This window comes from Calidris pugnax, unplaced genomic scaffold (genome assembly GCF_001431845.1).
Source record: "Calidris pugnax isolate Ruff unplaced genomic scaffold, ASM143184v1 scaffold196, whole genome shotgun sequence".
In the NCBI taxonomy this organism is placed as follows: domain Eukaryota; kingdom Metazoa; phylum Chordata; class Aves; order Charadriiformes; family Scolopacidae; genus Calidris; species Calidris pugnax.
In genome coordinates, this window is record NW_015091042.1 from 4,500,063 (window position 1) to 4,513,446 (window position 13,384).

Sequence of the window (13,384 nt, forward strand, 5' to 3'; positions counted from 1 at the left end):
AGAACATGAGGATTTAGTGGAGCAGAAGCTATCAGTTTAGGCATGGATCAGTGTGTCTACTTGTTTATGATTCTGAATCTTGACAATTGTAGTGGCAAGGACTTGTGTACATTTTGAAAGACCTTAATATGTGAGCAGGTCAGTTACAAAGCCAGATAAGAAAAATAAAAACCAATTTCTGCTGGAAGGGACCTTTGGACATTTGCTCCATCCTGCTGTTCAAAGCAGGGCTAACCTCAAAGCTGGATCAGGCTGCTTGGGGCTTTGTCCAGCTGAGTTTTGAAAGTGTTGAAGGACAGAAACTCCATGCCTTCTTTGAGCTTGCCTGTTCCTGTTCCAGTCCTTAACCACTCATTGTGAAACTTGTATTTTAAGGTTCTTAACTTTTCATAAAATTTAAGGCTCATTGTGAAACTTTTTTACTACAATTTTAAATATAAAAAGTATTGTGTATTTTAAGGTTCTTAACTTTTCATAAAATTTAAGTGAGACGTATACTTAATGTGGGTTTGTGTTTTTATTTTATTATTAACCTTTTGTTTTCCGTGCTTTCTATATACTGAAGCAATCAAGCTATTTGTATGCTGGAGAGACGAGAGAAACCCACTCCAGATATGTTTGGAGAGCTACTACAGAATGCCAGCACTATGGGAGACCTGCGAAACTGTCCGGTTGGTAGCCTTAGGTTTGCTTTTCGAGGGGGTAACAGGCAGGACAGAAGAGATTTAGTGGATGGCACTGTAACTCACGAGCATTTTCAAGGGTTTAGCTCATCATAATGATAAAAAGGATAGGTGAGGGAGTTTTCTTTGGATTTGAATTCAGTACCTATCAGTTACTTAATGGAGAAAGGGGAAAAACAGATGTTGAGTGCTTCTTTGACTAGACACAATTTATGAGACCAGGAATAGACATAGTGTTTGGATGGAATCTAAAAATTAATGTTTCAGAGAGTTAGAAACCACAAAAAAAAAAAGTGATGAGGGGGAATTGGAAATGCTTACATTGCTCCCAGAGATGAACACACAATCCATTCCTGTTTGAGCCTGAGTTGCTGCTAGAAGTTCATATCATATATTTGCTGTTCAGCTTCACTGAGAATTGGTGAGAGCTCCAACACTGGCGTTGCATGAAGCTGCAACCATGTTGCTTTCATCCTATGATGAAAGTTTGGGGATCTTACCTAAAGAAATGGAAATGATGAAGAATTTGGATGCTGAATCTTTTTATAGAAAATTTCTGTATGCTGATGGTGGGTTTGATTAGCAAGGCTTTTTAAGAACAGCATTCCCATCACATCCATTCCCGTCACATGAGTGACAACTGGTGTTTAAACACTTAAAAAAAATTTTCTGCATGTGTCCAGTTGATAGTCACAGGTTGACGGTGGGTTTGATTAGCAAGGCTTCTTAGAACAGCATTCCCATCACATCCATTCCTGTCACATGAGTGACGACTGGTGTTTAAACACTTAAAAAAAAATTTCTGCATGTGTCCAGTTGATAGTCACAGGCTGCTAGTCTTAAAATTTTCCATTCTGCTATGCAGTAAAAGTCTGACAAAATTCAGCTGAATTAAGTCCATGTATCATTTGAGTTAAGAAAAATAATTTTTTTTCATGTAAATATAAGATGATTTTTTTTTTTTTTTAATCATAAGGGCTTGATTTCTAAGGCAAGAGTTTGACACCTTGTTCTGCCTTTTAATTTGAGCATGTCTGGATCCAAGGCTTTAGATAAGTACGCAAAAAGAGTTATCATTAGGCTTCTTTACATATTGATTAATAGGTAGGGCAGGAAACAGCTGCATAATTGCTGTTCCGTGTGATGCTACTGTTGGATGCTTCACCAGTCATCAGTGAAGCAACACAGGCTCTAACAGGAATGTCTTGTGTGCCTGTTCCCTGGGGGCAGTGTAAGTATTTCCATTTTATCCCCCCTACGGTTTCTGTAACTTAGAACTCTGAAACATTCACTTTTTAAGGCAAGAGTTTGACACCTTGTTCTGCCTTTTAATTTGAGCATGTCTGGATCCAAGGCTTTAGATAAGTACGCAAAAAGAGTTATCATTAGGCTTCTTTACATATTGATTAATAGGTAGGGCAGGAAACAGCTGCATAATTGCTGTTCCGTGTGATGCTACTGTTGGATGCTTCACCAGTCATCAGTGAAGCAACACAGGCTCTAACAGGAATGTCTTGTGTGCCTGTTCCCTGGGGGCAGTGTAAGTATTTCCATTTTACCCCCCCCTATGCTTTTTGTAACTTAGAACTCTGAAACATTCACTTTTGGTCCCTTGACCAAAATTGAAACATTATTTTCTCTTTTTGGAATATTGGCAAATAGTCGCTCACTTATCTGAGTAGAAGAAATGAAGATACTATATTGTTGTTTAAAACATTCATAGGAGTCCAGCTATTTAATAACCAAAGAATGAGAAATTTCATAGAAAGACATTCTTTGTCAGAGTAAACTGTGGAATAATCAGTTGGATAAAATTGCTTGCCAGTACTTGCTGCCCTTTTTCTTTTTTTTTCCTGTTTGGGAAAATTTTTCTGTTGAGGCTTAGCTAATGGTGACCTAGAAGTCGTACAAGGGAAGCTTTTTATCAGGATGCCATATTCCCTCTGTCTTGCAGAAAACGCTGATGTTAGCTTGAAGGAAAGAAGACAGTTTGAGAGTAAGATAAAAATCTGTCTTCGTTGCCTGGTTGTTGAGCTCGTTTCTTTCTGGTGTTTGAATTCTTCATTTTTGTCTCTCGTTGATAATTGGGACTGAAATTCTGGTTAATTTTCTAGATTGCTGTGGGGAAGAAATGCTTTATGATCTCTTCCCTGGTTGTCGTGTCTGAAATGATTATATCCAACTGTGAAACTGGTCTCTGTAGAGATGAGAAACTGTTCTCAGTATGAAAATGTGGGGTTTTTTCTTTCTGGAATCTTCCAGAGGTACCTTTGTGACCTGCCACGGGGGGAAGTGAGTGTTGCAAAGGGACTTTGTGTTAGTTGTCATCCCCCACAAAACAGATAGTGTGCTGTTTGCTAAAATTACAGTGATAATCTCTTAATTCAGACAGTGAACTTCTTTCATGATGCTTTAAAGGTGCTTACAATTCCAACAGGTGATGGATTGGAAGGACCACAGAGAAATGTCTTAGCTTCACAAACAAGCTGAGGAGTGTTCTGGCTAGAGAGTGAGGGGAGACTGCCCAGCCCATAAGCACTGGGGGTTATTTAAACAAGAAAAAATGGGAGGGGGAAGGGAAATAAGAAATAAGAAATGAGAAATGGCTGTGGGTTGGTAAAGCACATCTTATCCTTCTGATCTTCCAGCTGCTGCTCTCACATTTCTCTGAATACTGACCTAACTATCCTGTCTAAGACGAGATGCTGGAGGTACCTTGCAGGGCAACCAGGCAATTTTAACAGCAAAGCAGCACCTTGAAGGTTTTCCTGACGCTGTCAAATAAAGTGTCAGTCTCTGAAAACAGAATTTTTCATCTGAGGTTCTGATCAAAAAGGAATGAGCTTTCCCTCCAATTCCCAAGAATGTTTTGGGGATCTTTCATATATGCTTGCTTATGTTTTTCTAAATAAGCCTACTTTTGCACTGTACCTTTTAATCATTCTCAGCTGTATGAGGCAGGATGGGCAGCGTTGGCTTTAAAGCTTGCAAATTCCGGATAGTCCTGGCAACGCTTCTCATCTGTGACATAAGAAGCTTATATCTTAAAACTGAACGTACTCTATCTGCTGTGTTTCACCACCACCTCTTTGGAAGCTGTACTTTTGAAACTTATACTTGTTAATGCCTTGCCCTGACGTTGTAAGAGTAGGATTATATTAAATGTTTTGTTTTATTTAAATCCACAGAGTAACTGCGGGGAAAAGATCCGTATTCGCCGTGTGCTGATGAACTCTCCCCAGATCATCACCATTGGCTTGGTTTGGGACTCGGACCACTCTGATCTGGCTGAGGATGTGATTCACAGTCTGGGCACTTGCCTTAAACTGGGAGATGTGAGTTTTTGTATTTTGACACTACCTACAAACACAGTCTTTCTCGTGGTAGTCTGTAGTAGCAGATTGAGAGAAAAAAAAGAAGTCACCACCTTTTCGGTTTCCATAAATAGAGGAATGGAGGGCAGATCCAAGGATCTGACCTGTTTTCTGAAAGCTTCACAAAAACCTGTGAAAGTAATAGTGTAATTGCATATTCTTGAGTTTCTGAAATGACTGAAAATTAAAAATTACTCCAGAAAACAAAGCTTTTCTGTATCAAAAGAATATTTTCAAGTGGAAAGAAATTCTGCATTGGGGTTTGTGGCATTTCTATGAAAATACTCTTGATTTAGGAAATACCCTAAATTTCTATGATATTTACTCTTTCATTTTGAAGATCAGAGTTTATTTCTATTTCTTTTGAAGGCAATATGTAGTTTGGGGAGGGTGTTTTGGTTTTTTTCCTGACTACTTTAAATCCTCTTTTCATTGAAGCGTGTGGTCATAACACTTAAGAGTTATTTATGACTGAGCAATCTCTGAGAGATGGTGGCTGGCACTGTGTGATTGAATGATTGATTAAATTAAATAGTGTTTGGGATCCAGCAGTTTGTCCTTTAGAGGATTCGTTATTCTACATTAGCTGATGCTTTAGAGCTGAATTATTGGTATATCAAATTGTAGTTGTGTCTTATTGTAGCATTGAAGTATTACATTATTGTAGCATTGAAGTATTATATTAAAGTAATTAAAATCTACATGTAGGCATACATATATATATAAAAATGCATTGGCCAGTGTACCAAAATTAGTGCAAATTAATGGAAATGTGGTTATGAAACAGTATGTTCTTTGCATAGTAAAGCAGTAATGTCCTGTGCATTTTTAAGTAAAACATGATCAATTAAATAGTAAGAAAACAATTTTTTCTGTGTGCTATGAATTCTTTTGACCCAGTAGTATCTTCAGTTCATCTTTTATGTGGTGGTGTCAAAAATTTGTCTTTTCTTAAGTCAGAGTAAATGCCAGCTGTTCACTGTCAGAACTGCTTTGTTTCCCCAAAAGAAAGAGGAGTCAATGTTTTAAACAGTATTTGATATAATCAGCAAGTATGACACAGAGAATACAAATTTTGAGAATAGAACCACTCCACAAATTCTGAAAAGATACTGTATCATTGGTGTAATTGTCTTCCTTAAAGTACAGCCACAGTCTCCAAGACTGACTCTGTTCTTGAGCATCTGCTGAGTTGGTAGGAATCTGTTCCTGGTCTGGGTCACTGGGTTTGCTTAAATACTGGTTAATTACTTAAGTATTTATTACCTTGTTTACTCTACCTTTTGAAGTAAAAACCTGCCACCTCTCTGTAGTACTTTGAGGACTTCAAACATAAAGCAGGATGTAAAATTCTGGGCGCTTCATTAATTTCTTCTTTCTTTTTTTTTTCACCTCCCTTCTTGAAGCTCTTCTTCAGAGTAACTGATGACAGAGCAAAGCACTCAGAGCTGTATTTGGTGGGGATGATCTGTTACTATGGAAAACACTATTCTACCTTCTTCTTCCAAACTAAAATCCGCAAGTGGATGTACTTTGATGATGCTCATGTCAAAGAGGTGAGAAAATGTTTAGAAAAATAACGGTAGAAATTTGTTAGCTACTTGTGTGTAAATCCATACTGTTTTCTACAGATTTTGAGAAATTTTGGCTGTTTTTCTCGTCAAGATCCATAACTCCGTTGCTCCTTTTTTTCTGAACAAAGTAAAGCATTCTCAAAAAAAGCATACTAGAGGTCTCAGCAGCCCCATTCTTAGTTCTGTTCTGTTGGCTGCCAGTCTTGCTTTTATGCTGTTGTTTGAAAACCCTCAGTTTGCTTGTGCACACAGCAAACACGCATCTTCTCCTGTTGCTGACAAGCAGTATAGGTACTTAGTGCCTGCTTTTTGGGTTCCTTGTCAAAATATCTAGATTCCAGTCTTCTCTAGCCGTTGCTGCCAACAACAAATTTTCCGCTTCTTCTGTTAGTGCTTTTTTTCCCAGTCTTTTCACCAAGCATGAGGTCCTTGACATTAAAGATACCAGCGCTGGGATCTTGGCACGCTGTTACTACATCCCATTAGTTTCTTTGGCATTATTTCACACTGCTCTCCTTTTATTCCTTCTAGTCGTGGAAGCACAAAGATGAGAGAGGAATATTTTCTCCTGTAGTCGTGCCAAGCGCAGCCTCAAAGGGAAAACTCTAATCCTTGCATTTATTCACAGTCACATTTCTCTGCAGCAAAACTTTGCCAAGGAATAGGTACTGCAGTGCTTTAGTAGAACTCGCATGTATGGAGCAATTTTGTTGGAATAGATATTCAGTGTATTAGGTGAAACCTGTATTAGTACATGGGGAAGATTTTTGAGATTAAGAGAAATACATGAATGATTGCCTGACCTGTTAAGATGCCTGCAGAGGTCCTGTAACAGCAGAAACATTCACCCCCCAAAGTGGTTAGTGTTAAATTTGCTGTCATGCTGTTGATGTCTTTTATTGTCCATTTTGTTTATGCTGATGGATGGGGTAAGAAGTTGGTTTTTTTTTGACTGATGCGAAGTTAGAACATTTCAGAGGATGAAAAACTTTTTATGGGAAAAAAAAATCTGAAAGGGAACTATTACTTTCGTAGTCATATTTTTACCAGGATCTGTAATTTGTTTAGGCATAAAATGGTGAATACCTTGATTTTAGTTGGGCTTGGTTCCAGAGGTTTCTTGGTGAGTCCAGTTCAATGCTGGATATAAAAGGAGTTAAAGAATGTCAGTGGAAAATCAAACTCTGAAAGAAGTACAAGGGGAAAAAAAAAGAGAACTTATTATAGAAAATGATGTCAGAAAACCTCTTTTGTGCATTCTGTTCTGTTGTTGTCAATTCAGATCGGTCCAAAGTGGAAAGATGTGGTGACGAAGTGCATTAAGGGTCACTACCAGCCTTTGCTGCTGCTGTACGCAGATCCCAGAGGAACTCCAGTGTCAACACAAGACTTGCCCCCTCAAGTGGATTTACAGCAATACAGCAGGACTTGCTATGATAGCGAAGACTCGGGTAAGCTGTAATGCTTCATGTGAGAGGTTTTCCTTCTGTTTTGGATGTGTTTTTATTAGCAGAGGTCCTTGTTACCCGTCAAAGCCGATCTAGAATTCTGAAGAGGACTTCCAGGGTTTCACCTTTGAACCTCTCTCTCAGTCCAAGTCTCTGTTGATTGTTTGGTTTGGCTTCTAATTTTTTCCAGTAAGGTTTGGAGAAAGAAACTTGGAAATAAAAAAAGTGAAGGACCTTTTGTGTTTTGAATGTAGAGAGGAACAATAACTAGTGACTTCAGTGGCTGAGTTCATAAATCCATCAGCAGTTTTAACAGGAAGGGAACGAGACCAGAGATGCACGAACACATAAAAATTAAAGGAAGCTGCAGAATTAAACTCAGGAGGGAAGTTAGGGAAAAGAAATATTAAGGAAATGTCATAAATGAGTTCTTTTCTAGGATGGGGAAGGGATGTGGGGGAAGGGGAAGAAATACAATTATTTAAATAAAAAAAGAGGCAGAAACAGTGCAGATTATCTTAAGCCTTCGGCTTGTCTTTTACTCACACCATTGGGGGTTGAGGCCTCATTTAAAGAGGTGAATTCTGAGAAAGGTATGCAATTGCAATCCAGATAGGGTGAAAATAAAAACTGAGTCTAAGTTGATATTGTAATGGCTTTGCAAAAGAAGATTGTTTCTATTTTTGGATGTTTGCAGAGAATATCCTGATTTTGAGATGGGTTTATAAGTTGCCAAGAACAGCAAGCCAAGACTAAAACCAGAAATACAGTCTTTCTTCCAGGATTTTAACCTATTTATACAACTGTAATTCCAAGAATATTTTATGGTTTTCCTGTCCAATAGCTGACTTTATGCTTCCTGGTCAATGAATCTGTAGAGAACATCTGCCATCTCCTTATTTATGTGTTGACAATCTACCAGTAATGAAATAAATCTCCAACTCCTCTTAAAAATAAATGTAAATAAAACCACTGGGTAAGATGACCTTCGCTTCTCACTTGACAAGATGCCTTACAATTTATAAACCTATCTTCCTCTTCTGAAAAAAGTGGGAAGTCTGGAGGAGGGAGAGGAGGGCCTTTGGTGCTATATATCAGTTGTGAGCAGTTCTACAAGCTTCGGGTCAATATACGCTGTAAATTTGCCTTGCTGTTCTGCTGGTTGATCTCCAGGAAATACACAGATAACCTTTCTGCTCATTGTCTCTGCAGTATCTAATATTATTGTGTTGGAAAATGATGTCAGGAAGCTGAATGTAAAAATATATATATAAAAAGGTGTTTCCTTTCAGATAAAATTCAGAATGCTATAGTGAGTAACCTACTCTTTCATTTCAAAACCACTTGGCGAGTCCTCAAGGCTTACTCCTGTAGTCTGCAGTGTTAAACATTGATACCAAGCTCTTGAGAGAATTTGAGATACTGTAGGTTGAAGCACTGGGAGAAATCAGTTTGCAAGTTGTTTTCTAGTACTCAATTCCACAGCACTGATTCCTGTTGCCTGCATTGATCTTTGTTTCAGTGACAGTCATCTGTGTTAACTGCTGTATTTTACATTTCTTTAGACCAATAAGATTTTTAACCAGTAAAGGAGGTGGGGGGAAGTTTCAGACTTCAGAAGTCTTCTGTCCTTAAATAGAACATCAACTACACGGCTTGCAAATGTGGAGTGCCCTCAGGGTGTTTGTGATTTAACATAAGAATGACTTTCTTCTTGAATTTCTTTTTTCGTCTTTAATTTCTCCACTGAGAAATGAGAATGAAATAAATACCCTGTGTATACAGGAGTGTATACATCACATATATCATATGGCCAACAGTCTTTAAACTGTTCAAATTTTTACTTTTATGTACTGAAAGTGATGGGAGAAGGTTGCCTTTTTCTCCTCTTTTACTGAGTTTAGGAATTACTGAAGTTGAATCATGATGCTCTATCTATTTAAGTATCCCACTTGTGCAGGACATCAATGCTAGCTTCTTGAGGAGGGGGTTACTTTGCTTTAGATAATACAATTTCACTATACAGTTTTACTAGTTAAGCTTTTGGTTCATAATAGATGAAATGTATTAATTGTTATAAATTGTGATGGTTTTATTACCCTTATTAATATTTTGTACTTGGCTAATTTTTTAACTTTTTAACTTTGACTTCCCCTGAAGCAGTGCATTTCATATTTTAATTACACTTGACAGTGTCAAAAATTAATGAAAAATATTATCAGTGTGGTACTAATGTGTACTTTCAGTCTTGTGGACATAGTTTAATTTTGCATAATAAAATGATTTGGTAAGTTTGGAGTTATCAAAGAGAAAGAAATAAAGGCTTGCGGAAGAAATGTCACTCTCTACCCCCTTCCACAGGAGAGGACCTTTCCTATGAGCTCTGGCATCCTGGAATCTGAGTTTGTATGTTTGATACTCTGCCTTTCTGTGTGGTTTCCTCTGTTTTCTTTTTTTAGCTTCTCCCGACTTCTGTAATAGCCCCAAAAGATGGAAATTTGACATTGCTTCCTTCCTCCCCTAGGGAGAGAGCCTTCCATCTCGAGTGACACCAGGACAGACTCCTCTACAGACAGCTACCCTTATAAACAGGCACACTATGAGTCTGTGGTCAGTCACTTCTCCTCCGACTCACAGGGGACTGTCATCTACAATGTGGAGAACGATGCAGCTTCACAAAGCAGCAGGGACACAGGTAGAGGATATCATTATATCTGTGTGATCACTGTTATTAAATGTGATGACTGTGGTGGATTCCATTGAAAAATATCTATCTATACAGCCCATAACAGAATAGTGAACAGTGTTGAGTATCCTAAATGTTTTTGGTTTGTAGTGAACCATTGGCATTCACACAAAATAAGCACAATTTTAAATGTCTTGCTGGCTTCTGTAGACTCATATCTAGCCAGACAAACATTTACAGGCATGTTTTCCAGAATCCTACCTGCTCTCTTTGTTCTGTAACTCTCTAAGTTGGAGTCTGTACAGTGCCATTGTATGGTTTGGTAAGTGTTGTTCTCTAAGAGTCTGTACAGTGCCATTGTATGGTTTGGTAAGTGTTGTGTTGTGCTACTTACTCATCTACGGGCAGTTACTTCCTTTCAGGACTTGCAGCTGCCTGGGAGAGGCTCTTTCATCACTAGAATCTCTCATACTTGGGACTTTCTATGTAAGTGGGTGTTGGTAGCATTTACTGCGTCAGGGAAGAGTATAAGATGATTTTCTGCCTGTGCCAGGAAAGCCAGTTAAGTAAGAATCTGCAATGATAAGACAATCTGTATGTATGTTCCTTCGGGCAGCTGAACAGTCTGCCTGAACATTCCTCAGTTGAAAAGAGGTTAACTGGAAGTCTGAAGGCTGAGATCTCCTCTATTATTCATGCCCAGTGACCCCAGTCAGCCTTTTTCTGCATACAGGAGCTTCTAACATCACTTCTGAAAAAGTAACGTGTGAGTTGAGGTCAGACTTCTCGAGCACCAGGAATACGATCTGCCAAGTCTGTTTGAGAAGTTACTTAAATTGTGCCTTAAGTAGACTTTCTAAGAAGATACAAGAATTGAATCAGCAACTGTTTGTTGCGCCACAGTGTCAACAGCTATCCTACCACTTGGTCATTTGAGTTGCAAAATAGTTGCTCTCTTGTATGATGACATGATACGTGTATTTGGTTCATTTGAAACAATCTGTGCTACAAATATTTTTCGCATCAAAATCCAGAAAAAAATGTTTCAAGCTGGTTCTCTTTAGTGCTCTTTGATTCTTCATCAGAGGTCCAAGTAATTGTAATACATGGTTTTAGAGAGCCCGACAATACTTCTAACATTTTAGCAAATGCTGTAGGTTTCTGTCATAGTCCTGGGTAGAGTATGAGAAAGAAGGGAAAGTTGGAGCAGAATTTGAGTGATGAGGAAGCAAAATTTATGTTGCTCTTCAGAGTATGAAGATGATGAAATTGAGAATGCTAGTGGAATGTTGTTACAGTCTCCAAAAGTGGCACAGAGCTTATTGGATTAGGTTCCTCCCTGCAAAACTTGCCACGCAGAAGTCAGTAGAAAAGGGAGGGCAGGGGGATGGTTGAAAACATGTAAGCATGAAGTTCAGCATGTAACCTTTTGTTCTGTCATTTTTAGTGACTTTGTCCTTTTCTTTTTCTTTCTTCTCCTACTGATTCTATCCTGTGTTATTCCCTTCAGCTTAGCCTGTCTCGCCACCTAAATTCAGTTGTCCTCATCTTCCCTGATTCAGCCTTTGCTGTAGTCAGTCTGTCCCCTTAGCTAGCCACCTGTCTGGGCATTTCCCCCTTATTTTTTACCTACCCAAAACCTTTCCAAAATAGTCAGTCTGCCAACTCATACGAGTGCTCAGTCATCAAATGCTGATCCGTGGGGCTATAAAGAAGCCATCCACATTGACCTGTCAACTGAATCGCTCTGGGCAAGAGCAGGATTCTTCATTTAAGGGCCATTTACCCACTACTCCAGCCCAGAAAATTACGGACCCTATCCCACATCATCCTCCGGGGAAGGACCACCATTGGGTCGTATGAGCTCACGATGGGGGCACGAGGAGTGGCTGCATAAGCCCTCTCTTGCTCCTCCCAACCTGTGCTGCTGAGAAAAATGTGCGTATTCTGGCTGCCCTGTTCATGCAACTAAGATTTCAGTGGAAGGGAGCAGGGGGCGTCTGTCTTAACCTGTTTGATTTCATTCTCTTCTCATTCTCTTAGACACACACAACCCCTACAGAAACAAACTTTTCCTTTGAATATCACTGTTTGCTTATAAAGCCATCCCACGTCTGGAGCATGAGGTATTTAAGGGATACATTCAGCAAGGGACACCTTTTAAGCGTATGATTGGGCGCTCAGAAATCCTGGCTTTTTATTTCAGTGAATTAAAAAGAGTGTAAAGTATTAGCTCATATTCTTGGGATTATAATTTCTATATCTATAAATTATGGTGCATTTAGTCTATGTTCCAGAAGGTCCACATAAAGGCAATAAAGCCTGTGTCCTCCAAACTTTCGATTCATGGCATCTCCTCCATGGCTCTTAAATGTCCAGTGACAAGAAGACAAAACTTGTGATTTGTGGAAGGAGGAGAAAATATTTATGCAAATCTTGTGGCCTTCATTCTGCAAGGTTAAGTTGGGCTCTAATTAAAATGAGTCTATGCAGACCCTGAGCTAGCTCCAGTAGCACTAAATATCTTTAAGTCATTTCTGTTGTGGTACCTGAAGGATGCTAACCAAGCACCCCCTGTCATGTTGAAAGAACTTTGGGGGGAAGAATGTTAAACTAGAGAAGCTATACAATCTGAAGTGAAACATAAACCTCTTCTATCTTAAGGGGAGCTGCTAAAAGTTTGAAGATAATACTGTTCTTTCATTCCCTAAAAGATGTGTGACAGTCCGTGCTGTGAAGGAAAAACAAAATTCTCCCAAGGCACTGACTCACGCTCAGTCACCTAAATGCTGCACATCTTCTGTTTCTATCTTCACTGCCAACATTTCTCCTTTACTTCCTTAATTTCTTTTCTTTTATACAATCTGCTTGTTTCTAAAGAACTTAACCACAAAAATCACTCTCCACTTTGCAAATGAATAGAAATGTGAGTCTTGTGTAGCTTGTTTTTTGTTGTTTGGATTCCTTCCCACTCATTTATTGTAGTATCTTTGTAGCAATTGTAGTTGAATGATTTTTTTTCAACTGTCGAAGGTAAAATTTTATGTGTAAAATCTGCTTTGAATGTTGTTGATTTTTATGTTAATTTCTAGAGGAGGGGGAAGGCTCAGAACAGCCGGCTCTGTGGTCTGGGGGCTGTTAATCCACTATTGGGTAGCAGGGATTTTCCTTTCTTATCATCCCATGCAAGGTGAAAGTTGGTGATATAAAGGCTAGAGGAAAAAGTCTTTGTAGCTTATTCATAAATTCCCTTCTTATCCTGCATCTCTGCTTGGGACCGCTCACGTGAGTAAAGCCATGCGTGTCTTTGTGCTTGCAGGTTTAGGACTGTGAGTGTGTGAGAACCATAAAATTAAGAAAAGGCAATACAGAAAACTCGAGTCCAGTACTCTTAATTCCCATTTGATGTGAAGAAACGAGGAATAAATTGTCTGCAAGAGAAAATACTGGCGCTCAGACACATGACCTGTAGCAGGGGAACGTTGTCGCGTGTTGGCTGATCCTTGTTGATGGTTTGTGTGTACGCTCTTAGCTTGTGGCAGATGTGAATTAGCTGCCTTAGCCCGTAAGAGCCAACTCAGGCTCCTTCACTGTAGACTCAGCTAACGGAGATTATTTA

The 13,384-nt window shown here is 39.0% G+C and overlaps 1 protein-coding gene across 5 annotated transcripts in view; it reads left to right on the forward strand.

Moving 5' to 3' along the window:
• Positions 1-13,384, forward strand: part of USP54 (ubiquitin specific peptidase 54) — a 106,861-nt gene that overhangs the window by 72,637 nt on the left and 20,840 nt on the right. For all 5 annotated transcript variants that reach the window (XM_014956315.1, XM_014956314.1, XM_014956313.1 and 2 more), the window contains 5 exons: positions 566-671; positions 3,872-4,018; positions 5,464-5,613; positions 6,914-7,082; positions 9,604-9,774. In XM_014956315.1, coding sequence (XP_014811801.1) covers positions 566-671; positions 3,872-4,018; positions 5,464-5,613; positions 6,914-7,082; positions 9,604-9,774 — 743 coding nt within the window. The remainder of the gene's footprint in view (positions 1-565; positions 672-3,871; positions 4,019-5,463; positions 5,614-6,913; positions 7,083-9,603; positions 9,775-13,384) is intronic.